Source organism: Chiloscyllium plagiosum, chromosome 10 (assembly GCF_004010195.1).
Source record: "Chiloscyllium plagiosum isolate BGI_BamShark_2017 chromosome 10, ASM401019v2, whole genome shotgun sequence".
In the NCBI taxonomy this organism is placed as follows: Eukaryota; Metazoa; Chordata; class Chondrichthyes; order Orectolobiformes; family Hemiscylliidae; genus Chiloscyllium; species Chiloscyllium plagiosum.
Genome location: NC_057719.1, coordinates 66,121,525 through 66,147,731, shown reverse-complemented (window position 1 = coordinate 66,147,731; position 26,207 = coordinate 66,121,525). Strand labels below are relative to the sequence as shown.

Below are 26,207 nucleotides of genomic sequence, written 5' to 3'. Positions count from 1 at the left end.
CGATGACTGGGCAGTTCAGATCCAGGACTCACAATCGAAGGATGTGGGGTCGGCCATTTAGGGCTGGAATGAGGAGAAATCTCATCATCTAGAGAGTGGTGAACCTATGCAATTCTCTGCCACAAAAAGCAGTTGTACAGCAAAACATTGAATGCATTCAAGAGGGAGTTAGATGTAGTCCTTATGGCTAAAGGGACATGGACAGAAAATGGGAATAGGGTTCTGAGTAGGATGATCAGCCATGAGCATAATGAATGAGGTAGAGTTGGCTTGAAAGCCCAAATAGCCTATTTCTCCTACTTTCTATGTTTTTATGACAGCGAATCGTACGGGAAAGGCAAGAATAGCATTTATCATAAAATTGGCAAAGGGTCCAAGGCTTGAACATGTTCCTTTTGTTTGCAGAGAATGAACTCCTGTGAATGCTGTGCAATGCTTACCAGCTCCATTCATTATCATAAAGGGTTATTAGTATACTTATTAGAACATTCAGAATTGTTCAGCAAATGCCATCTAATTGAGGAATTGCACCAAAGCCCTAGATGTTTTGTTTTGGGTTTTGCAGTCACTGGTTCATTGAGTCTGGATTCTGTCTGTTTCAAACAGCCAGAGAAACATGTTGTTTGATTTGATCAACCAATTTTTGGAATGTAAGGCCTGAGTCCTGGTCTCTGTGTGAATGTACGTCACTTGTATCAGGCATGTTTGAGATTTGTTACAAATGGGTTGTTTGTCTAGCTATCCTATAGATTCACTTGGGATAAAGGCTCTGTTCAGATTCTTGACTAAAACCTTCGGTTCATAGTCCTGTCCCTGTCATCAATTGTCTATCATCACAGAACTTGGCAAGTGGACTTCAGAAAGTGTGTGACTTTATGAATGTGGGGCCCTTGTGACACTATCATTGTCCTCATGACCTTGTTGGTTTGGTGGTCAGGTTTTAGTGACATTTTGAGCCCAATGAGGCAGGCCATCTTGCTGCTACTTCTTGTTCGCCCCCTTGCAGTCAATGAGACACACAGTCTCCCTTCAATGTTGAACCATTGTGAAAGACTTTGTCTGGGGTCCCCTCTAACTATGACACTATAGGTTGTCCTTGCAGAAGCAAAAGGCTCCAGCGGCATTGCTCGATACATCATCTCCTGAGAGAATGTCCTTCATGTGCATGACCTTAATATACCATTTAACATCAACACATTCTTTCTGCTCCTAGGACAAACTGTTTAGTTTTGCAAAACTTAAAAGTAGATACGGAACAAATTTTTGGTTTTGTTTAACATTAAGCAGATACTTGAGAAGCTCACAGAAATGTGTGTGTGTGTTTGTTTCTTCAAAAATGTATTTGTTGTTTCCACCAATTGGTCTTTTAGACAAATAGGTCATGTGTTTTGTTTTTCAGATGTGTGAACTACTGCACTACTTCTGTGACTGTGAACTGCGACATCGAGTTGAAGCCATTGTTTCTTTCGCAGACAAATTTGTTGCAAGGCTACAAAGGAACCAGAAGTTTCGATATGATGAACTAATGTTGGCCTTCAACATGTCTGCAGCTTTGACTGCCAAGAAGACTAAAGAGTTCCGTTCACCTCCCCAAGAACAGGTGACATGAAAGGATAAGTGTTGGCATAGTGGTGGTGTCAGTAATCCAGAGATCCAGACTGACATGCTGGGTGCTTGGTTTTCAACCTTATTGTGGCAGGAATTTAAATAATTAAATTCATGAAAAGTCTGGAATTGAGAAAGCTAATCTCAGTAACAGTGACTATGAATTGACTTAACAACTCATTAGGTTCCCTTTAACAAATAAAATCTAACTTTCTTATCCAATCTGGCCACCATGTGATTCCAGACACATAGCGATGTCATGATTCTTAACTGGCCCCGAAATAAGTAAATCACATGGTGCAAGCACAGTTCAGGTTGAGTACTGAATGCTGGCATTGCCAATGGTGCCCACATCCCAAGAAAGAATAATAAAAATGATTGGATCCATGGCACTTACTCCATGGCATTCCCATTATAATAGTGTTATAAGGTAAATGTTGTTTCCTCTCGAGAATCCAGAACCAGTCAACAGGCAAGTTCTAGTAACCTGGAGGTTTTGAATTCAATCTTTTAGAATGTGTGTACTTCCACAGCGATGCAAAGTAATTCTGAGTATGCATCAATACAAAAAAGCTAGTTCAAGCATTGTCCTCTGAAACACTGAGCACCTACCGCCCTTTAAGAGGTCTCCTCACTCTACTTTCAATGTGCATAACATTGCAGATCTTCCCGGTGGAGAGTATCCATTTGCTATATATTAAAATCTGAAAGAGCACTGGGAACAAGTTCAAAAAGAACATTCCAATGCAAATTGTCGAAATACTGGGCTGCACTTGTAGTTAGTATTTTAGCTGGTCCCATTAAGTTTCTGGTCCATGGTAATTGGGTAGCTCTGATGTTTCTTTTGTTCATGGGATGTGGGCGTCACTGACAAAGCCAACATTTGTTGCTCCTCGCTACTTGCCAAGAGAAGATTGCTACAATCTCAGCTGATGCTAATACTGAACAAGTCAGATCCCAGTATGAAATCTGGCTTGATAGGACATAAATGTATTTTTTGTAGTTGGTGATCATGGTGGTCAGTTAATGATATGTATTCTTTAACAAAAAGAACTTAGATTTATTCCACAAAAACTATAAATACACATATATAGCTATGACAGTTTTGAAAGATCTTAATATAATTAACAAAGCAACGTTTCAACCTGCTTCAGAGAAATCTCAGTATAAAGTCTCAAATCCAAGAGAGTATTCCTCATATTTCAATGCTAACTCCTTACTTAACTGACTAAGTCCAGTTTTCCCTCTGGGAAGACAGAGGCAATTTTGCAATGTTTTTTTTCCAATTCTGCCGGCCTGAACTTCCTTTCCGTTCTGAGGCTGTTCTAAACCTGTTGTTAGTTCTGACAACTTGAAAACTAAATAATCTTGAGAGACTTCACAAACTAAAATACTTCTGTTAAAGTGACTGTTCTGAATGATACCTTTGCTGTTCTGATAGGAGGAAGTTTTTCTTCTGAACTAATTCCTGATTGTACTGAACTAAATTTTTGACTAAATTAATAGCGCAAGAATACCTTTTCTTTTCTGTATGTCATAAGCTCCGCCCATACAAAACTTTTTCAATTAACCCACAGGTATCCTGCTAGGCACTTGACTAAATTGCATGTTTATCAGAGATTAAATGTTCAGGTTACTGTGCAAACAACTTTTTTTTTTAAAAAAATACTACTTTCACAGAACTGAAACTAAAATCTCTCTGCTGCTATTTTAAAAATCCTAATCTTAAAATGAAAATATATACATACGTTATCACCTTTGTGAGTAATTGCACTCTGTTGGGTTTCGGTGCACCCACAGTATTAGAGAGGGAGTTCCAGGATTTAAACCCAATGACACTGATGACACATTGATAGTTCTAAGTGAGAATTATCCAAAGAATCCATAAAATCCCAACAGTGTGGAAACTGCCATTTGGCCCAACAAGTCCACACCGACCCTCTGAAGAGTAACCCACTCAGACTCATTCCCCTACCCTATTACTCTACATTTACCCCTAACAAATGCACCTAACCTACACATCCCTGAACACTATGGGCAATTTAGCATTGCCAGTTCACCTAACCTACACATCTTTGGATTGTGGGAGGAAACCGGAGCACTCGGAGAAAATCCATGCAGATACAGGGAAAATGTGCAAACGTGTGGTTTAGAGAGAAACGTGCAGATGACAGTGTTGGATTCAGTCACTGGTCAGGGAAGGGGCTAAGTGATTGTGAGTGAGGCAGTTAAGGAGACCCAGTGGGCAGGAGCCTCAGCTTTTCCAATTGTTTAACAGATTTGAGGTTTTTTTTTAACTTCTTTGTATGAGATTGAGAGCTACAAGTGGATGATCTAACTGACCATGGTACAAGAAGCAATTCAAGCGGGCAAGCAAAAAAGGAATGTAGTGGTAGTCGGGGGCAGTATAGTAAGGGAAATAGACAGTTTTCTCTGCAGCAAGGAGTGATCGAGCAGTCGGCTGTGTTGTCGGCCTGGTTATCTGCTTAGAGCGGGAGAGGAATCTACATTGGGAGGGGGTGAATCCAGTTGACATTGTCAATGAAGCTAGCAACAGCATATACAGATTAAGGGAAGATACTCTGTATAGTGAGTATGAGGAACTAGGAATCAAATTAAGAAGCAGAATTTCAAAGGTAACAATTGTTGGATTATTTACTGAGCAACATCCTATTTGCCCTATGGCAAATTACATTAGAGAAGTGAATATGTGCTAAAGGTTTAGCAGTGATGCCACTGGGCTAGTAATCCCAGCTGAGACTAATGCTGTGGGACATGGGTTCAAATCCCACTTGTGGTAGAAGTAGAATTTGGATTCGATGAATAAGTCTAGATATAAAGCTAAGTCTTGGTAAGGGTAACTGCAAGGTTAAGAATTGATCAACAGAGATGTGATAGCTGACATTTAAGGAAATATTTCAGAATCTACAGAGTAGATGTACACTAACAAGAAAAGAATTCTAAGGAGAGGATCCACAACCCATGGTAGTCTAAAAATAAAATTAACAAGTGGATCAATTTATAACATATATAATTATGCAAGGATGGGTGGCATGCCAGAATATTAGACAGAGCATTTTAAAAAAAGCTAAGAATAAATGAGATTCATGGGGTGGGAAATTCACATGAGAGAAAGCTATCTAGAAATATGAAAACAGATAGAAAAGGTTTCCATAGATACATACAAAGGAATGAGTTATAATGAGCATTGACCCTATAGGAAGTGAGTCTGGGGAATTAATAAGGAAAACTAAGGAGATGGCAAATGACTTGAGTAGGTATTTTGAAAGGTATTCATTGTAAGGACTAAAAATCGTACCTCAGAAATAGCTGTAAATCAGAAATTGGAAGGGAGAGAGGAACTCAATAAAATTATAATTACCAGAAAAGTGATACTAAGTAAATGATTGGAGTTGTAGCATGACAAGTGCGCAGATGCTATTGGAGTTCATTGTAAAGTTTTTTAAAAAGTGGATAGTGAGTTTGTTTTTAATATTGGTTTTAATTTTCCAAAATTTCCTTGACTTAGGGAAAGTTCTGTTAGATTAGAAATATTGAATACAACCCTTCTAATTCAACAAAAAGATGGAACAGCGAGCAGGAATTTATAGGCAGGTTAACTTGACATCTACCAAAGGGAAGATGCTATTCCTAAAGACATTATAGCAGGACACTGAGAAAAATTCAAAGTAGTTTTGAATTATTTTGCCAATTTCAAATTTCCCCAAATTATACTTCATTTGGCAGATCTTTTCCCACTCGCTTAATTTATCTACATCCTTTTGTAGCCTCCATATATCTTTTTGGGGAAATTTGAAATTGGCAGTTTTGGCAGGAATAATACGAAAATACATGTTATCTAAATACAAAGAAGGTTAGTATGCAGGTACAGCAAGTCATTATGAATGCTGATAGAATGTTGTTGTTTACTATGAGGGAAATTCAGTTCAAAGTAGAAAGGTGTGCTTCAGTTATAAAGAATGTTGGTGGGACCACATCTGGAGTACTGTGTACAGCATCGGTATCTTTATTTAAGGAAGAATGTGAATGCTTTGGAAGCAGTTCAGAGAAGGGTGTCGAGTCAAATATCTGGAAAAGGAGGAGTTGTCTTCTGAGGAAATGTTGGGAAGGTTAGGCATGTGTCCACTAGAGTTTAGCAGAGTTAAGAGGTGACTTTATTGAAACACATAAGATTCTGAGGAGTCTTGACAAGGTGGATGTGGGGAGGATGTACCCCCTTTTGGAAAATCCAGATTAAGCGGTCTCTATTTAAAAATAAGGGCTCGTCCAGCCTTTGCCCCTCACACAACTTCATCCCCAAAAACACTCATGCCATCTCATCCCATATATCCAAACCCATCACATTTTCCATGCAAATCCATGCCCCTGTGCCCAAGCCAAGTAATTTGCTGTGCGTTTTATGCTAATTGGTGATTTTTTGCTCACCCTTCAGGGTCTTAATGCTCCCTGTGCTAATTAACTGCTGATTCATGCCAATCCATGTACTGTGCATACTATCCTGTACCCTACCATGCCATTAAACCCCAGCAAATGCCTTGGGTAGACCGCAGGACATGCTCAGAGATTAAATAAAATTTTAAGTCTCTAATGCAGACTGCTGTGTTAGAAGTAAAACCTCTTATTAAAAATAAACGCATTTACATACCTTTAGGTGCATACTGTCTGATAAAAAAACAAACATTGAATTCATTGTCCCCCTTCAAAGATTGTACAACCACAGAAGTTAAGTTAAACTAGAAGAAGTGAAATTGCAGACTCCTTTCAGGTATGCATAACTAATCCAGTGAAGGTAATCCTCAGACTTATGTCAACAGACAGAATGAATTAGCAAGCAGTGATTTTGTTTTTAACAGTTCACACTTTTTAAATTTTCAAATATTATATGGCAGTTCTTTTTAATGTCTTGACAGCTTGGCAGTTCCTTTTAACAGGCTTTTTTTACACATTTGACAGTTGTATATTTCTTCTTCACAGATCTGTCTAGCATTCCAATGAACCTCTCAGTTCTAACACATTCATGGCACTTTTAGCAATCCCAAGCATCACCTGACCTTTCTCAAGGGCAACTTACCGCTCTCAAAAGTCATCAGGTCTCCCCCAAAGGTCACCGCATTCAAAGGGGTACCTTATCTCTCCAAAATTGCACTCTACCTATCCAAATGAATTCATAAAGTCAGGACATATGGGATACAGGGTGATTCAGCTATCTGGATTTAGAATTGGTTGGCTGACAGAAGGCAGAGAGTGGTTGTAGATGCCTAGAGGTCAGTGTTGAGTGGGTCCCGCAGGGCTCTGTTCTTGGGCCTTTGCTCTTTATAGTTTTTATAAATGACTTGGATGAGGAGGTTGAGGGGTGGGTTAGTAAATTTGCAGATGACACAGAGGTTGGAGTGCTGTCGAGAGTATAGAGGGCTATTGCAGGCTGCAGCACGACATAGACAAGATGCAGAGCTGGGCTGAGAAATGACAGATAGAGTTCAACCTGTATAAATGCGAAGTGTTGCATTTTGGAAGGTTGAACTCAAATGCTGAATATAGGATTAAAGACAGGATTCTTGGCAGTGTGGAGGAACAGAGGGATATGAAGAAAGGTTGAATAAGCTTGGACTTTTCTGTCTGGAGAGAAGGAGGGAGAGAGGAGACCTGATTGAGGTAAACAAGATAATGAGAGGAATAGATAGAGTCAATAGCAGGGCAGGATTGACTGGTACAAGGGGTCATAGTTTTAAGATATTAGGAGAAAAGTATAGCGGAGACATCTGAGGTAGGTTCTTCACGCAGCCAGTTGTGAATGCATGGAATGCATTGCCAACGGTGGTGGTGGAAGCAGAGTCATTAGGGACATTTAAGCAACTGCTGGACATGCAATGGATAGCAGCGAGTTGAGGGGTGCGTCGGTTAAGTTATTATATTTTACGTTAGGATTAAACCTCGGCACAACATCGTGGGCCAAAGGGCCTGTTCTGTGCTGTACTTTTCTATGTTCTATGTTATAAAGTTCAAAGCAAATCCCAGCAAGTGTAATCTACACCGTTCATGTTTTATATTCCTTGGTGACCAAAATCTCACAAATGGAGGCAGCTATTGATTTATGTAGGCAACTGCCTCTGTAAGATGTATAAGCCTGAAAAGTGACCTGCTCTCCTTCCCATCTTCAGGAATTTGGTAGATGCTGTATTTAGATTTTGGATTTCTGATTTCAGCCATGTCCACCATTTTTGATTAGTGGGGAGAGTCTTCTGGAAAATCCAGGCCCAAGTGTTCATCCATATTTTTCAACAAAATTGCAAATCTCAAATCAATGGAAGATGCAGAGAATAATAGTTTTCCACTTTCGTAAGGCCAATGTAGTTTAAATAAATTGTATTTGCGTGGAATGTGAAAAAAAGACAACCAATTTATGAAAACAATTGTGTTCTGAAACAAATTATGCAATGACAGGTAAGGAGTTGCACTTTAATAGCTTGTACTTATTCTCTTACTTGCCTTTATACTGCCAACAGAAGTAGCATTTTTGCTGCACTGCAATACCCTTGCACAATGATAGATATAACAGATCATATTAGTACCATTTATTGTATCCGGACTCTCAGGAAACTTGCCATGTGGAAATTTATTCTGCATCCTCTTTCCTTTAACATTGAATTGGAATATTTTCTTACAGATTAACATGTTGCTGAACTTCAGGAATGATGATTATTCCACTTGCCCTGATGATATGCGTGAGGAGCTATGTGACTTCCATGATGACCTTCAAACACATTGCGGTGAGTAATGAAATACTGAGGACCCAGGGTATGCCATTTCAATTGCTCACAGTTGAGCCACATAGTGATAGTTATTTATAGAGAGAGGTGGCATTACTTTGCCTCCTTGCCAAATGACTGAACCAATGAATTTGCATTGTGAGAATGTCCAACAAATGACAAAGAAAATAACTACAAAAAAAAAAGTAGCAGCGAAATAAAGTGTAGGATATGGCCTTATATTTCATTGAGGGTACTGGTTTTTATATTTACTATCAAAGTCAGTGACACCATGTATAATGTTTTCATCACGTTCCACATTACTCTGTGATCCATCTTGATATGACTGCTCAATTAAATTGTCAATAAAAACACCTTGTTGAAGGAGGTAATACTGCCAACAGAAATAGTATGTTTGCTGCAAAGCAATATTCTTGCACAGTGATAGAAACAACAGACTATATTAGTGTCATCTATTATATCCCCGGCTCTCAGGAAACTTGTCATGTGGAAATATATTCTGTGTCCTCTTCAGGGACTGCCTCTTTGCTAAAAGGAAATTTTTCAGGTATTTCTCTTGGAAACATAGTTTCTGTCAGTTTTCTTATATCTATGGACAGAAACCTGGCTGACGTAACAGATGTGTCTTCTGACCTTCTGGAATCAGCCTGATAGAAGTGGTGGCACAGCAAGGGAGAACTCTTTTAGTTCTTTAAATTGTCCAAAGGTCCCTAAAGCAGATAGTACTGTAGATGGATTCCATTTAAAATCCTGAGATATGATAGTTGGAATCTGGAAAGCCATAATCAATATTGATGGATTCATAACTGCCTTCAGAAGTATAATTGCTTTTCCATGTGGTACTACCTCTTTAACTTAGCTGAGGATGACAATATATTCACAGTATTTTGTTGGTTGTAAACAGTGATAAATGCCATCAGAAAATCTAGAAAGTCTTTGCAAAGAAATTGAAACTCAAAAGGCAAAATGAAGTATAAAATTCTCAAATACTGCTGCAAGAAATCATAAAAAAAGTTTAAACCTCAAATATGCAAAAACAGAGAACTTTCAAATGAATGTATGTTGGCATTCAAAAGATGAATGGTCTCTGAATCATCTCTGAGTGATGGAATGGGTAGTTAGAACATTTTGGTTACATGAGACGAGAGAAACAAGGTCAGTCTTCGTAAAAGTGTGTTCCAGCTAAATCTATCCCGACAGTGCAGATAGAAGTTGTATGGCCCATGAGGTTGACACTGACCCTCCGAAGAGCATCCCATCCATTGCCCCCTACCCTATCCAATAACCCTGCATTGCACTCATTGCAAACTTGAGCACCTCACATTCTCTGAACTCGGAGGTGCTCATACCTCATGTTCTCTGAACTCAGGAGTCTAATCGTTGTGGCTCCTCTGAACTTGATAGTGCCAGCGTTCCATTCGGAGGAGTGAGACCTGTTTGTTCTTTGAAAGCAGTAACGTTAATGCTGTGAGCTTCCAAGCCTGCATGACAGTGACTGGGCCAAAGTATACAATGCAAAACAAATTGTCGACTTCGGACAGGATCAGCTTACACATTCCTTGCAGACTGTTGGTTGTTTCTTGTCGTCTAAAGAGACCAATCAGAAATTCAACACAAAATCAGAAGTTGCTGGAAAAGCTCAGTAGGTCTGGCAGCATCTGTGAAGAGAAATCAAATCCGGTGACCCTTCTTCAGAAATCCAATCCTACCCACATGTCCTGCAAATAAACACTGTCTTTGCAGTCTAACAACTCAAAGTTAATTCACTCACTTGAAACGCAGCCAGCATAAATTGCCACTTAGTATTCCATTCAAACAACAAGTCTCTAAGACCAAGTTTCTTCAAGACATCAATGCTGCTTCCTCAGCGCGGATGGGTCTCCTCACAGCTCTCATACTATGTGAAATGATACGTGTTAGAAATGATCATCTCTGGTTGATTCCTCGCTTTCTCTTTCACTACCTGTACTGCAACATTTCCTGTTGTTTTCTGTTCAGTCTGACCTCTGAGTTCATTTTCAGGACATGCTTAGGATGACTGTTAGCATGTTTACCAATATGCTGGAGACGGAGCATTATCGTATCCAAATCTAGTTTATCTATGGTGTGCTAAACATTAACAGCCCATTAACAGGTTGTAGTGATTTTAAAACAGGAACATTATAGGCGCGTGAAATGGAACCAGCAAGTTATTTATACCCTTCTTGGGGATGTAATCAACCATTACTAAGCCAAGCATTTTTAACGTCTGTTATGGAAGGACACTTGTAGGTTACTGAGGAATAGTAGTCTTGTTTGAGTGTATAGTTAGCTAATTTACTCACAATTTGGTGAAGTAACCAACATTTTGATTATTTTGTTCTTTAGTTTATTTATAATCTTGTGGTCATACAGGAAAATCACCAAATGAAAAGGCAAAATTATTCAGAAAATGAAGACTGCCTACTGCTCCATTTTTATAGCTACTGGTGAAAAACTGTCAATTCCATGACCGGGTAGTTTACAGTTCAATCATGCCTCTGTACCAGTTGATTCAAGGCTTTGCTGTAAACAAGAGATGGTGAAAGTCACAACAGCAGAATAACAAGTATCTGAAGGCCAGACTGAGGGGTCAATCACGGAGGAGCCATTCTCCCATATGCACACTTTGACACAATGACCAATAAAAATGTCATATATCCAGACCTCTCTCATCAAGCAACCCTTTTGACCTAATTAATGCTTTTTAAAGTAAATTTTCCCCAAACTTTCTACTTGACAATATCTCAGCCAATTTAAGTCATTGCCAACCAAGCAGTAGCTTTTACTGTAGTAATACAAGTGGTTGTGATCATTTGAAATTTTTTATTCTTACATTTGTCCTGATGATTGCAAGGTAAAATGGGTGGCACGGTGGCTCAGCGGTTAGCGCTGCAGCTTCATAGCACCAAGGACCCGGGTTCGATTCCTGCCTTGGGTGACTGTCTGTGTGGAGTTTGCACATTCTCCCCGTGTCTGCGTGGGTTTCCTCCGGGTGTTCCAGTTTCCTCCCACAATCCAAAGATATGCAGGTCAGGTGGATTGGTCATGCTAAATTGCCCATAGTGTTGGGTGCATTAGTCAGAGGGAAATGGGTTACTCTTCAGAGGGTCGGTGTGGACTTGTTGGGCTGAAGGGCCTGTTTCCACACTGTAGGGAATCTTAACAAAAAAGCTTTAGCAACATAACCTATTTTCAACTGATATTCAAGTTCAGTTCAGAGGAATGAAGTTTTGTTGTGACTCAGTCTCATCAGCAAATCTCTTAAAACATTTGTTTGAATTCACTCAGAAATTTAAGTAAGCCCCTTTTATGGAATATGTGGTGGGTGGAAATGGGATAAATGAAGAATATTTTGAATTTGAAATAGTCAGGTGTTCTTCAAGCTTTTTTTTTAATTCTCGCTGTCTTTTGAATTTTATAACTAAATTGATGACTGCTTTGTTTTTTTTTTATATACCTGTAAGGGATTATGAGCTGATACGCAGTGTTCTGACAGTGCGTTCTGATTTTAGGTATACCATATGAAGAAGTGGAGGAAGAAGAAAAAGATGAATCTCTGATGGGCAAATTACTTTATCTGGTGCACAAAATCAAAGGAAAGCCAAAGAAAGTTGAAGAGACTCCAAGTGAGGAGGAAGAAAAAGCCCCCAGTAAGTGCCAACCTTGTTGAGTGAGATAATAACATGAATTTTAGGGACAATCCATTTCAAAACCTTGACTTCAGGACAGTAGCAGCCAAGCTAATTGCAATAAGATTTCCTTTAATGGAAGTTATGTATTAGGGTGTATTTACATCACATCAAATAAACTGAGCATGAAGTGCTCCTCAGTTTTCTTTAGGATTTAAAAAAAAACAATTTGAAATGGCTGACTCAAACCCCATTCTGAGCTCCAGGTTTTCAAATTACACAGAAGCCTGTGGAAGTTTCAGGAACATTGTGTATGTAATGATGTAACAATGCATGCAAAATATGACTTCTCACCTTGGTCAGCAAAGTAAAAAATGTTTTATTCATTATCTCTCAGTTACTTGTTAAATAACTTTAATTTTAAAAAAATGTAATTGTCAGAATTCACTCCACTGTTCACTTTTGAATGTAATTTGCAGAACATTGTGGTCATGCTGGCATCCAGTCTCTGCAATTCCTGCTGATTTCACTTCAGCAGCTACAGTGTGGTCAATTCGGTGGTGGTTCGTGTCAATTTCACTTTACACACCAATGTTAATATCAAAAGCAAGTGATACTGAAGTCGGTGTGTAATGTACCCTTTGAGACTGGATACATACTGCTGATTCTGCAGGGTGTTGTGATAATGAGTAATGCAGCTGAATCTATAGTGATTTCATTGGAGATTGGGTAGAAGGCTAGGAGCAGAAATTAAGGGATTTATTGAGCAAAGAAACTGAGATTTCTATACTATATCGTGACAGATTGTTATCAGGGAATTGCTCCCTTTAAAGAGTGAACTGTTGCCAAACCTAAGCAAACCCTTGATTTATAGCTTCATCTTAAGACAGTTGAGTAGCTTTTCACGTAAAGCAGTTAGCTATTCTATTTATTTTTAAATGCCAATACTTAACCAACAATGTTCCTGGAAGTTTTTGCAAAGATTTCAAGTTGATCTGTCAATTGGTCCATTGGTTATAATGTTTGGTTTTATTCTGCTGTATACATTTTTAAATCTCAGTGATCATCCAACCAATGGTTTTGGGTGACAAGCTTTTCCAGTTTTCTTCAATTGTTGGTTTGATGCTTCCACAAGGATATGAAAAAGAAATCTGATCATCAGGTTGGCGTTTCAGCTGAATATTATCTACTATTCTTGTCTCTATGTCTTCCACAATCACAATTTATCCATTACTCAGACATTGCCCAAGACTTTGTTCTAGGCCTGGGAGATGTTAGAAAATATGCATGTGAATAGCATCCGTTTATTCCACGGCAAAATACATCTTGGGCAACAGTCCAAATTCAAAGTCAGGAAGTGAGTGAAACATGAACTTGACCCAACAGTATCTAACTGATAACATTTCTTTATCCACCAGTTCTCCTGCTAATCTATTTGCAGTTCACATTACAGGACATGGAAGTTCTAAAATGTTAGACCTCCACCAGTAGATGGGGGTGTCCATCCCCATTGTACTGGCTTAAGTGACTGCTTTCATTGATAAAGTCCTAAGTCTTAGCTGATTCAGTTGTATCAAGTGTCAAAGAAGTATAATATATGGGGTCATTAATAGCAGAGCTCCTCAAATAGCTTTCAAAATAAAATGTGGTATCCTACAATCCTCGTCTAAAAGAACATTTTGATTGTTTGCCTGTTCTTAATCCTGGAGACTTCCTTTAAGAAAATAAGGAGATTGAGTTGAGTAACTAAGTTGTCAGCCTTATACCAAAAAGGCTGTTGAGAAGTTACCAGTTCTGATACCTTTGGATGATCATGCAATGATGTATAGAGACTGACGTTGAAGTGCTGGATACCAGTGTATTCACTTGGATTCATTTGATTTATCCACAAAGAGAACTCAGTATATATTTCCATAAACTCAGTTAAACAGTAGTGGCTGGGAAAATACTAGGATCAATTATCAGGGATATCATAGAAAAAAACTCACAAAAATGTAACATTGTGACCACAAATGAGACAGAGACCAAAGGTGATGTGCTTTGTTTCCATTTCATCGCTGTACAACTGGTGCAGTTCATATTCAGTATCTATGTATGTAATTGTCTATGCTGACTTCCCAAAACTATTGAAAAGATCTTAACAAGATATTAGCATTAAAGTAAAAGCACACAGAACTGAGAGTTCACCTTGTGGGTTGAAAGCCTCATTGTCTCTTAGTTTTCAACCATCAAGACTTCAATGGTTTTGAATTCTCTTCCTAATTCCCTCCATTTAGCTATAGGTCTTTCCAATTTTAAAAGCCTGTTGAAAACACAACCTTTTCTTTAACCACACCTTTGGTTACCACTTGTAAACCTCTTCTTTTTATTTCATACTTGAGGCTGGTTTGATCCCCTTTTTTGGGTACAGTGCTTTCAGGAATATTACTCGACAGAAGGAGCTATCCAAGTGTAAATGACTTCTGTTGTCTAATATTATTCTTAATTTGTCTCCCTTTCAGCCAACTTGACACAACTGATCTCACAGACGATAGTGCACTGGTCTCAGGAATCCTACATTCAAGATCCAGAGCTGATTAAAACCATGTTTAGCCTTTTGCGGCGACAGTATGATGCAGTTGGTGAGCTGCTACAAGCCATGCGGAAAGCATATACCATCAGTGCTGCCTCGGTCCAGGAAACGGTCAGTCTACTGGTTTCCCTTGGGTGCATTCGATCCCTCCTCAGCGTGAGAATGGGGAAGGAAGAAGAAATGCTTATGATTCGTGGATTAGGGTATGGATGTGCTTTAGTTGTTTTAATTGGTTTGTATAGACTAAAGATGCACGTTGTTAGAATAATGTAATGATATAACGTAGTGCTGAAACATTTGCAGCAAACTTCATCGAGAAGCGCCAAATGGATGACCCATCATTGACTTCTCCAGTGGTCCCCAGATACCAGTCTTCAGTCAATTTGATTCACTCCAAGTAACATCAAGAAACAGTTTCAGACACTGGTTACTGTAAAGGCTATTGTCCTTGACTACAATCCAGCAATAGTATTGAAGACTTCTGCTCCCGAACTTGCCTCTCCCCAAGCCAAGTTGTTCTAGTACAGGTACAACACTGGCATCTACCCGATAATATGGAAAATGGTCCTGATATACCCTGTACACAAAAAGCAGGACAAATCTACCGCAGCTAATTACAGCCCCATCGGTCTACTCCTGATCATCAGTAAAGTGATGGAAGGTGTCATTAATAGTGCTGTCAAGCAGCACCTGCTCAGCAATAATCTGCTCATTTTGGGTTCTGCCAGGGCCACTCAGCTCCTGACCTCATTACAGCCTTGGTTCAAACATGGACAAAAGAGCTAAATTCCAGAGGTGATGTGAGAGTGACAGCCCTTGACATCAAGGCCAAACTCACCTGAGTGTGAAATTATGGTGTCTGAGCACAACTGAATCAATGGGTATCAGGGCAAACTCTCTGCTGATTGGAGGCATAACTGGCACATAGGATGGTGACTGTGGTGTTGAATGTCAATCATCTCAGCTCTAGGACACCTCAGCTCTGGGACCTCTCAGCTGGAATTTCTCAGCGTAGTGTCGTAGGCCCAATCAACTTCAAGCTACCTCATCAATGACCTTTCCTCCATCATAAGGTCAGAAGTGGGAATGTTTGCTGATGATGGCATAATATTCAGCACCATTCATGACTCCTCAGATATTGAAGCTGTCCATGTTCAAATGCAGTAAGATCTGGACAAGTATCCAGGCTTGGCTGGCAATTGGCAGGTGACAATTGTGCCAAACCAATGGCAGGCAATGACTGTCTCCAATGATCTAACCATTGCCCTGGATATTCAATGCTGTTACCATCACTGAACCCCCCCCACTATCAACATTATTTGCATTACCGTTAGCCAGAACTTAACTGAACTTGCCACAAAAACACAGTGGCTACAAGAGCAGATCAGAGGCTAGGAATACCATGGCTAGTAACTTAACTCCTGACTTGCCAAAGTCTAACCATCATCTCCAAGGCACAAGTCAGGAGTGTGATGGAATACTCCCCACTTGTCTGGATGAGTAAGCTCCAACAGCACTCAAGAAGCTTGCCACCATCCAGGACAAAGCAGTCAACTTGATTGGCTCCACATCCACAAACATCCATTCCTTCCACCACGAACACTTAGTAGCAGCAGTGTGTACCATCGAAAAGGTGCATTGCAGAAATTCCTCAGACAGCATCTTCCAAATCCAGGATCACTTCTATCTAGAAGGACAAGAGCACCAGAAACTTGAGAACATCACCTCCTTCAAGTTCCCTCCAAGCCACTGACCATCCTGACTTGGAAATATATCACTGTTCCTTCACTATTGCTAGAATCAAAATGCTGGAATTCCCTCTCTAAGGGTGTTGTAGTCAACCTATAAGATATGGACTGCATCAGTTCAAGAAGGCAGCTCACCACCACTTTCTCAAGGGTAACTACGATGGGTAATAAATGCTGGCCAGTCAGCAATGACCATGTTCCACAAGTGAATAATATAAAAGTAATTGTTCTGTAAGATTACATTTCTTATAAGTGTCATGAGCTCTGATTTTCCTTGGAGGAAATGTGAGGCTGAAAAGATAGAGATGTAACATATAAACATGACTATCATGGCAGACAGGCATGTGGCCTGTAATATCACAGAAGATGAAGCTCTTTCCAGTGTATCAGCAAGGAGATTTTGCCACACAGAACCCACGATTGACACCGGTTTGTTGAAGTTAGTCAATGTCAATTCAGATAGTGGCACAATTGGTGTAATTGTCATTTATGGAGGGGTGAAAACTGACCAGACAACTGATCACTATCCTGAACACCATGCTGGAAGTTTGAGGATGAAAAAGGATAAAACCTAACTTAACTATAATGCTGTTTGATCAAAAACCTGCCGACATTGACAGCAATGGCTCAGGTGTCAATGACTCTAATTTGAGATACAAGAATTCTCAGTGCCCGTAGAAGCTGGCAGCCATCAGAAAAAGGGGGAATGTGAGAATTGTTCACCTTATAAATAAAAACAGATTTAGCATAGAGAATTCCTACTTCAGGTAAATCATGGTTCAATTAATCGTGTATTAATTTCAGTCTTGTTATTACATATTCTTCAGGGATATCATGAACAACAAAGTATTCTATCAACATCCAAATTTAATGAGAGTGCTAGGCATGCATGAGACAGTCATGGACGTCATGGTGAATGTACTTGGAGGAAATAAATCACAGGTAATTTGCATTGAGCAGATAAAAGTCTTTATAGAATTGTAATGCTCTTGAAGTAATTTGATGTGGAACTTTAGTATTTATCCACAATTTGTTTTGAATGTCTTAGTGATGCAGTACAAATAGGGGAAATCCAAATATTAACCACTTGACTATTTCATTTGATGAATAAGCGTTTGAGAAAAGTAACTGCTGCTAGCATTGGGACTAACAGTCTGATTGTTAACTCTGCAGGTAAATGGATTCTAAGTGGGTTAATTTCTTGCCTTTTTAGCAAATTTAAATTTGAATTTAAATGTAGGATGTATGATCGAGAGGTATATGGATAACAGGAAAGTCATTAAGGTTGTAAATAGTGAGGAGCATATCCATAAAATGCAGGAGAGTATCAATGAACTGGTCAAGTAAACCGAACAGTCGCAAATGAAATCTATCCTGGACAATTGTGAAGTAATGCAACAAGGAAGAGGTAACAAGGAAAGGGACTACAGTGTGAATGGTAGGACCATAAATGTACTGAAGATCAGAATGACTTTGGTGCACGTGTCCATAGATCCCTGAAGAGAGCAGGGACGAATGATAGGATGGTTAAGGCGGCCTAGGGAATACTTGTCTCTCTTAGCCAAGGAATAGAACACAAAGAAAGAGATTATGCTGGAACTGTATAAAATGCTGATTAAGCCACAACTGTAGTACTGTGTGCAGTTCTGGTCACCCATATTACAGGAAGGGTGTGATTGCACTACAGCAGGTGCAGAGGAGATTTATCAGATTGCTGCCTGTTTGGAGGTTGTGAGCTGTGGGGAAAGACTCAACAGTCTTGGGTTGTTTTCCTTGGATCAGTGCAAGTTGAGAAGGACCTGCTACAGGTGTATAAGATCATGAGAGGCATAGATAAAGTGGACAGGAAGGCTCTTTTCCCATTGCAACAGGGCTGAATAACCTCTCAGCAACTATTGCTGTGGAACCTCTCAGAAACTTATGTTTCAATAAAATAATGTCCCCATTCTTAAACTCTGAATGGACACCTGACCTGCTGAACCATGTCTCAAAAGAAAATCCCTTCATCCCAGAAATTAGATCCAATACTACTTGCACTGTGGTAATATTATGGGCCAATATGCTGATTAATACTTTCATTTTATCTGTTAAGGGAGATACCCAGAAATTTGTTTTTGCTCAGCACTGGATCACAGAAGGAAATAAAGCCCATTTAAGGAGCTGGACAAAGCTGACCTGAACATTTACATCCTTCGAGTGTCTCTGCCACTTTTCTGAATGCTTAGAATCTATGATTCAATGATTCTAAAGCAAGCTCAAAAAATTGCTCCTGGCTTTAACTATTCAAGTTTGTTTCAAGTTGCTAAATTTGTGAAAGAGCAGATTTCAACCTTGGTGTGATATGAATCAGTGGGTCATGTGAAGAGATGTGAGAGGTGAAGTTTGAGGGTCAACTGTCTCAGAAACCTGGGACAAAGTCCCAAAGAACTGAGGTAGGCCTTCCACCCAGCTAAATACTTTTCTTGTGCATTACCATGGAGTCTACTCCCCGGGTCACTGGGGCTGCTCAATCCTATTCCCACTTCTCTGAATAAGGATTGAATCATAGAATCCCTACAGTGCAGAAACAGGCCGTTTAGTCCATTGAGACTCTGACCCTCAGGAGATCAGCCCAACCACAGATCCACCACACCCCCTCTACCCCATCCCCATAATCCCCATTTCCCATGGCTAATCCACCTTACCTGCACATTCATGGAGACTATGGGGCAATTTAGCATGGTCCATCCACCTAACCTGCACATCTTCCAACAGCGGGAGGAAACCTGAGCACCCGGAAAGCCCATGTAGGTATGGGGAGAATGTGCATTCTCTGCACAGAGAGTCACCCAAGGCTGGAATCGAACTTGGGTCCCTGCCACTCAGTGCGCCTGTAATTTGATTGGATCCAACGGGTCACTCTAACCTGGGGTAGGTCAGCTTTGTCAGGAAATGCCATGCTCCTGAAGATCCACAGACAATATAACTCCTCTAGTCATGTGAAAAACTGTCCCCCTCTCCTCCACCCCCAAACCTTCTTATCTCAACCTGGGCCTCAAAGGCTGTATAGCAACCAAATCATCTTGGCTTGTCTTCCAGCAAGATGTGGAGGAGGCCACAAGACTCCTTTCACCAATCTATTTTAGATCAAGTTGAACACAGTGCCAAAATATAACAGATTTATAAACTTCCTATCTGTAATATTTTCTCTTTCCAAATATACTGCCAGTCCGCATGTATATTTTCAACATTTTCTTTTATTCACCCTTGCTGAATCCTGTCCACCGTGATTGTGTGTGAAAGTTGAACTTGTTTATAAAATGAAGGACAACATTAACACAGCATAACATTAAGATTGACACATAAAGTGAAGTGCATAACTTCTTCCTCTTAAATGTTTTAAGGAAATGAGACCATCTCTGGAGCTTGTTTGAATCCCAAAATCTTAGACAAGTGTTTCAGTTGAGCTAGTCACCTGTTGGAGGGAAGATAAGTTGGTTCAGGTAGATCATCATTGAGAGATTCTTCCTCCACTTTCGTGCAACTCTTGGCTTAACTGCCATTCTCTCTCACAAGGTGAATGTTTAAAAGAGATTTACCTTAATCAAAAATGTATTATTAATGATAATGTATCCTGGGTTATTTGGCATTTATTCCTTCTAATTTATGTTTGACAATATGCTGAGATTTTAAAAATGAATTTTACGCTCAGCCGCAAGTAAGGAATTTCACAGGGTAGTATTTAAACTTGGTGTTTACTTCATTGCATTGTGCTCAGCAATGTTTTTTTTAAATCTTTCTTTTTGTCTTTGTTTTAGGAGATTGCTTTCCCTGAAATGGTAGCTAGCTGCTGTCGATTCCTCTGCTACTTCTGTCGTATCAGCCGTCAGAATCAGAAGGCCATGTTTGACCATCTCAGTTACTTGCTGGAAAATAGCAGTGTTGGACTGGGTACCTAGTTTAATTTTAACCGATGAGGTCATTTCATGTGAATAGATAGGTGTCACAACACTGATCTTGTGCTCAGAGGTCAGGACGAGACAAGATCTCTGGTTTCTGCGGTCCACATTTGCCAAGGACTGAGGTCTTTTCTTTTTCACCTGTTCAAATAGTTGGAAGGCTGGCAGAGAATGCTTTTTAGATCCCAGATTAGAACAAAAAAAAATGTTTTCTGGGTAACTAGATTTTGCAAAGGTTCTTGATTGAACATCCAGCTCTGCCACCTGGTTCGAAAAGATGCAACATTTTCTTGATGTTTTCTCCCCTTATTTCTTTCGCTGATGTTTTGCATGTAATGCAGTTTTTAATGCAGATTGTATTTTTCCAGAATACAAGAAATGGAACCTCCTTCATGAACATTTGATATGAGCACTTAACTTACGTGAATATATTTAGTTACGTCATGACAACATTATTAGTAGAAAGTGAAAAATAATTAACCAGCTGACAAGGTGAATGGTAGATGGACTGATTGCTTAGTGAATTTAATACTGGAATTCTCTAGCCATACTTTATCGGCTGTACAGTCATACTCCATTGGTAACTGCGGGAGAGGCTGCCCTCTGTTGTATGAATGGTCAAAATGCAAACACATTTCCCTGTGTCAGCTACGGTATCCTGTCTTATATATTTACACCATGCATATTGGCTGCTGAGGGCTGATTTATTTGATATAAGTGGTAGAGTTTACATCAGGTTAAACCTATTTATTTTCTGCACGTAGCGTCACCCAGCATGCGAGGTTCTACTCCTCTGGATGTGGCAGCTGCCTCTGTCATGGATAACAATGAGCTTGCTCTGGACTTGCAGGAGCCTGACTTGGATAAGGTAATGCACCTAATATGAGGGTTTTTTCTTCCTCTGATTTTGTTTGGAGACAGTGTGAAAGCATCTTGCCTGAAGTGTACTGTACCCATCCCATAATATTGACAATTTAACTACTGTTGAGCTTCATTAAAATTTAAGCAAAGACTGAGTGTATATGATGCACCATTGACAATTCAGCAAAAGAAAGAGTAGTATTGGTCCATTGTCGCCAATTTGGTCCATCCATTGGTGATTAGTAAGCCTGCTCAAATCAACAAGAATTATTTACAGTTTCTTACCCACTGAACCAGTTTAGTTGCTTTGAATTTGGATTTTTTTTTCTGTTGAGTCAATTTCTTCCCCCAGCTCCCTGCATTGTTCACTCATCTGATCAATCTACGCTCCGTTACCAATGCCAGAATCCGTTCTGTAGTTCAGTGTCTCAGATGCCAGCCCTTTCTTAAACTCCACTGCAATCTGTGTTGGAGAGCACAGTTAAGTGGACAAAATTATGTCAGTCAGTAGGTGGAGCACAAGACAAGTGAAGTGTGGATATGAAGAATAATGAGTCATAGAGTTATACAACACAGATTTAGTCCCTTCAGTCAACTCATCCATGCCAACCAGATATCCGAAACTAATCTAGTTCCATTTGCCAATATTTGGCCCTCTAAACTGTTCCTATTCATGTCCCAGTCTATATGGCTTTTAAATTTTGTAATCTTATGGCAGCTCATTACATAAACATCTCACCCTCTGTGTGAAAAGGTTGCCCCTTAGTACCCTTTTAAGTTTTTCTCCTCTCACCTTAACCTACGTCATCTATTTTTGGATTCTCTCTACCCTGGGGAAAAGATCTTGGCTATTCACCCTATCCATGCCGCTCATGATATTATAAACCTCTTTAAGGTCCCCCCACAGCCTCCGACGACCAAGGGAAGATACTCAGCTCAAACCCTCTAACCCCAGCAATACCCTTATAAATCTTTACTGAACTATTTCAAGTTTGACAACATCTTTCCTAAAGCAGAGAGACCAGAACTGAGTACAATATTCCAAAAGTAGCCTAACCAATGTCCCGTACAGCTGCAACATGACATCCCAACTCCTATTCTCAATGCATTGACCAATAATGGCAAACATAGCAGGGTGCTGGTGGAGGAAGAATAATTTTGATCTTAAGATTTCTCTATGGTTCTGGATGTGTGAAGCAGCTAACTATTTTCAGCGGGCTGGATGTGAGTTGGTGGGGTGGTGACAGGATGAACTTTCTGTACTGTGATGGTAAATTATCCAAGAAAGATCAAGTGAATGAGTTCAACTGTCAGCCAGTGTGATAACCCTGTGTTTTTGTCTTGCAAAGGGGCTACACTTCAAGAGTAGTTTATTGGCTGTAAGCACTTCAGGACATCCAGAAATAGTGACAAAGGCTTTTTAAATGCATGTCTTTGTATCCTTTTTGCCTTCACAAATCCTTGGCAGATTGTTGATGGGATATGATGGGTGCTAGTGTTGATGTTAACTTAAGATGAAAGTGCTGCTGCTTCTATCATACACTAATAACATTCTGTAGTAATCCCAAATTCAGTAAAATCATATTTCTTTCTCACAAGATAAAATATTACAACCAATCTTGACAGCACTAGCTTGAATTTAACTTGCACTTTCATCTAAACAACAGTTCTAAAATCAATAGTGTGAGCTAGCAGTTAGCCCGGAAATGTATTAGGTTCTATTGTTGAATAATCTATATGTAACGGCCTCTAAAATCAGAAATTTGAAGTTTATTTTGCTGCAGCCTCCTCATAAAGCAGTATCCATGAAAACATCTATAGAGGAAGTTCAGGTGCAGTACTGCTAAAGGACAAATAAATAAAAAGTTTCCTCTGCATTACATGAATTTGAGTCACATTGCTACAATAGTGTTATGCTGGCTTTCACCTTATGAAAGTGCAGCTCATATTGAGAATGGATTTTTGGAACAAATATTTATTTGCAGGATCGGAAAATATAAAAACTACTAAGATGTTTGTGAATAGATTTTAATTGTGCAGAATTATCACTTGTTTTCTGTCATTTTCTCTACATTTTGTACAGTGTTAATGTGATTTGTGATTAAATTAGCAGGAATGTGCAACTGTTTATCTTTAATTTAGTATGAAATATTTTAATTTGTTCACTGATTAAATTTCACTCAGATCATTGGATCTATTCCCAATTGATTAACTTTAGCTAGTACAGTACTTACATCAGTTCAAGTTCAAATGTAGATAACAGAACAGCACAAGTGTGTAGATTTATAAGTTGTGACAATTGATGCTCATCAGGTCTTTGATGAATAGATAATGTGAAACATCAGTAATTTTACTGTTTTAGACTGGATATTGACTTATGAAGGTCTGCATTGTGACAATATAAGGTGAAAGAAACATGGGGATTTTAAAACCTCATGACTGAAGGATTTAATTAAAATTGTTATGTATTTAAATAAGAGACAAGTGACAAAAACTAATATTTACATTTGACAGGTTGTGACCTACCTGGCGGGTTGTGGCTTACAAAGTTGCCCCATGCTAGTGGCCAAGGGTTATCCTGATATTGGTTGGAATCCTATTGAAGGGGAACGTTACCTGCTTTTCTTACGATTTGCAGTGTTTGTCAATGGTAGGTTTGATGCCTTGATTTCTTATTGTAGTTGTATGGTAAGCTTCAAAACAAAATCTGGATATATCATGGTAAAGTCAAAGTCTTGGAAATTATCTGTCTTGACAAGGCATGGATTTGATTTTGGAGAAATTTTTTGTTAATTTTTCTCATTTAAAAAATAAGTCTCCTTCCATTCAGTTTCCCTTGCTCTTCATTGTTCTGGCACCTTCTCCCAATCCTCTTTCTCTGACATTGAACAGAATTGTTTCCCATTACTGTGGCTCCTAGTCACCAGTCTCCCTGGGCCACGCTGCTCCAGAAAACAATTTACTATTGATTAATGATGGTGGTGTGTTGGAGTTCACACAGAATCAGGGGGTTGCTATGGTAACATGGAACCATGGGTGGTGATGGCAGAGGCTCAAACATTCTTTCCATCAGAAATCTCTTTCTGTTACCAACTGTTACTCTCTCTTACTCACATTGGTGTGGGTTAGAAGGATTTGGAGGTTGACTCTCGACCTGATTAGCTGTGATATAACATGTTTTGCAATGGGGCCCTACCTTTAAAATTGCATGTAACAGTACGAGACTTCCATTATGAATAGGGAAGGAGAGGTAATGGCACTTATGAGATACACAAAACGATTGGTTGCTGATGATGTTAGATTTGGATATCAATAACTTTAAATTAGTGTTGCCAGCAGCAACAGCACTGAGAATTCCACTGTGGCAAAACTCTCTCCATTGTCAGTTCAATTTTTCTTGCTTTTCTCTCTGCCTCTTTCCATGCTCCCTTCCTGTTGGTTTAACTCCAACGTCTTTGCATTTCTGCTCTCCCCTCTCCAAAATTTTTTCACATTTTTGTCTGTTCCTTCTGTTTGGCTGAAAGAGATTGCTACCTATAGTAAAAAGGGGGAAGAAACTCACCTGATGAATTACAGCTGAACTACAGTTGAGAATTAAATATGTCACAGAAATACAGCACTGAAATACAGTGATTAGGGGGAAGGAGCAGATGTAGTTTCACTCAAAACCCATTCATTTGCGCAGAATGAAAATCAAGCCCAATTTTAGTGATACTGTAGCCCTACTCTATTCATCCTATTACTTTGCAAGCCATCCTGGAATAGCTTGTTTCCCCCTTCACCAAAATAAAATTATCACTTCAAATAGTTAACATAACTTTAATGTGAACTCAGAACGATTTCATTCTGAAATAGCACTGCTTGGGGGAGGGAGCAGTTATTTTATAACACATTGGCAATCATAATGGAAAAACATGTGAAGGGCTACTATTCTCAGAGTAAACGAGTAGAACTCTTGAGAGTTCTACCAACCACAGAGACCAGATCTTGAAGGTGACTTCTTCTTCTGCTTGAATTCTCTACCCAAAAGAAGGTCCAAATCACAGCACTCCAACCTCCCGAGAGAAATGCCTGGAATCAATCCCAGCTAGAATGGGGTTTGAAACCTGTGCTGTTGCCACAATTTGATCCACCAGCCAACTGGCTCACAACCCCTCTGTCCCTAAGCAGTCTGAGTTGCTGTGACACCACGCACTTTTACATACATGTTAGAGCCTGGAGCCACAGATATTGATGGGCTCTAACATTTTATATCACATGGTTGACCAGGAAGCTCTTCTGCATTTCACAGTCTCCATTGATACTTGTTGGAGATTAATACCTAATCCTTTTTTTGCTAGATTAGGAACTTGTTTGGCCATTGAGTTCTGTTCTTGGACTTGAACTAAGAGCTTCTGGTTCAGAGGTGGTGATGTGCCACATGATTTCTTGAAGGAAACTACAGCTACCGGAATGAAAGTTATGGTTGATTAGTGCGGCCTGACACAAGAGTCATTTAAGATCCCATATAGCATTGGAGAGACACAGCACATTTCTGGAGGCAAGATATAATGGGTGCCATTTTGGCCTGGGCATGAGTGAGCAGGCAGTGAATGCCCACTGGAAGTTGGCAGAATCATAATACCAATCAAAATAAACTGCTGATTTGCCGTTAGCTCTACCATTTTGGTGTTTCAGTTAATGCCATTTCCAAATCATGCATAACCCCCCAGCATTGCTCTTTAAAGGGACTGTCTACTCACAAATTAATTGCTGTTGATTTCCTCTGGAAGTTGCTGCAATTCTATAAGATTCTGGAGCTTTCAATTGTTGCATTAATCTGCAGGAACCAGTTTGGCAGGAGTTTGAGAACTTTTTGATGACATTGCACTTCTGCACGAACATTATCAAAATACTGTGGATACTCCAATTCTGAAATAAAAATAGAAAATGCTGGAGAAATTCAGCAAGTCTGGCAGCATCTGAGGAGAGAGAAACACAGAGTTAATGTTTCAATTCTTGCTGAAACTGAAAGCGGAAAATGGTAGTTTTTAATCTATTGACAA

General features: G+C 39.5%; 1 protein-coding gene across 10 annotated transcripts in view; it reads left to right on the top strand.

Moving 5' to 3' along the window:
• The window catches only part of ryr3 (ryanodine receptor 3), a 347,517-nt gene that overhangs the window by 173,883 nt on the left and 147,427 nt on the right, over positions 1-26,207 (top strand). For all 10 annotated transcript variants that reach the window (XM_043697981.1, XM_043697979.1, XM_043697973.1 and 7 more), the window contains exons 36-43: positions 1,400-1,600; positions 8,291-8,393; positions 11,927-12,064; positions 14,545-14,818; positions 17,191-17,305; positions 20,161-20,293; positions 21,066-21,169; positions 23,677-23,812. In XM_043697981.1, coding sequence (XP_043553916.1) covers positions 1,400-1,600; positions 8,291-8,393; positions 11,927-12,064; positions 14,545-14,818; positions 17,191-17,305; positions 20,161-20,293; positions 21,066-21,169; positions 23,677-23,812 — 1,204 coding nt within the window. The remainder of the gene's footprint in view (positions 1-1,399; positions 1,601-8,290; positions 8,394-11,926; positions 12,065-14,544; positions 14,819-17,190; positions 17,306-20,160; positions 20,294-21,065; positions 21,170-23,676; positions 23,813-26,207) is intronic.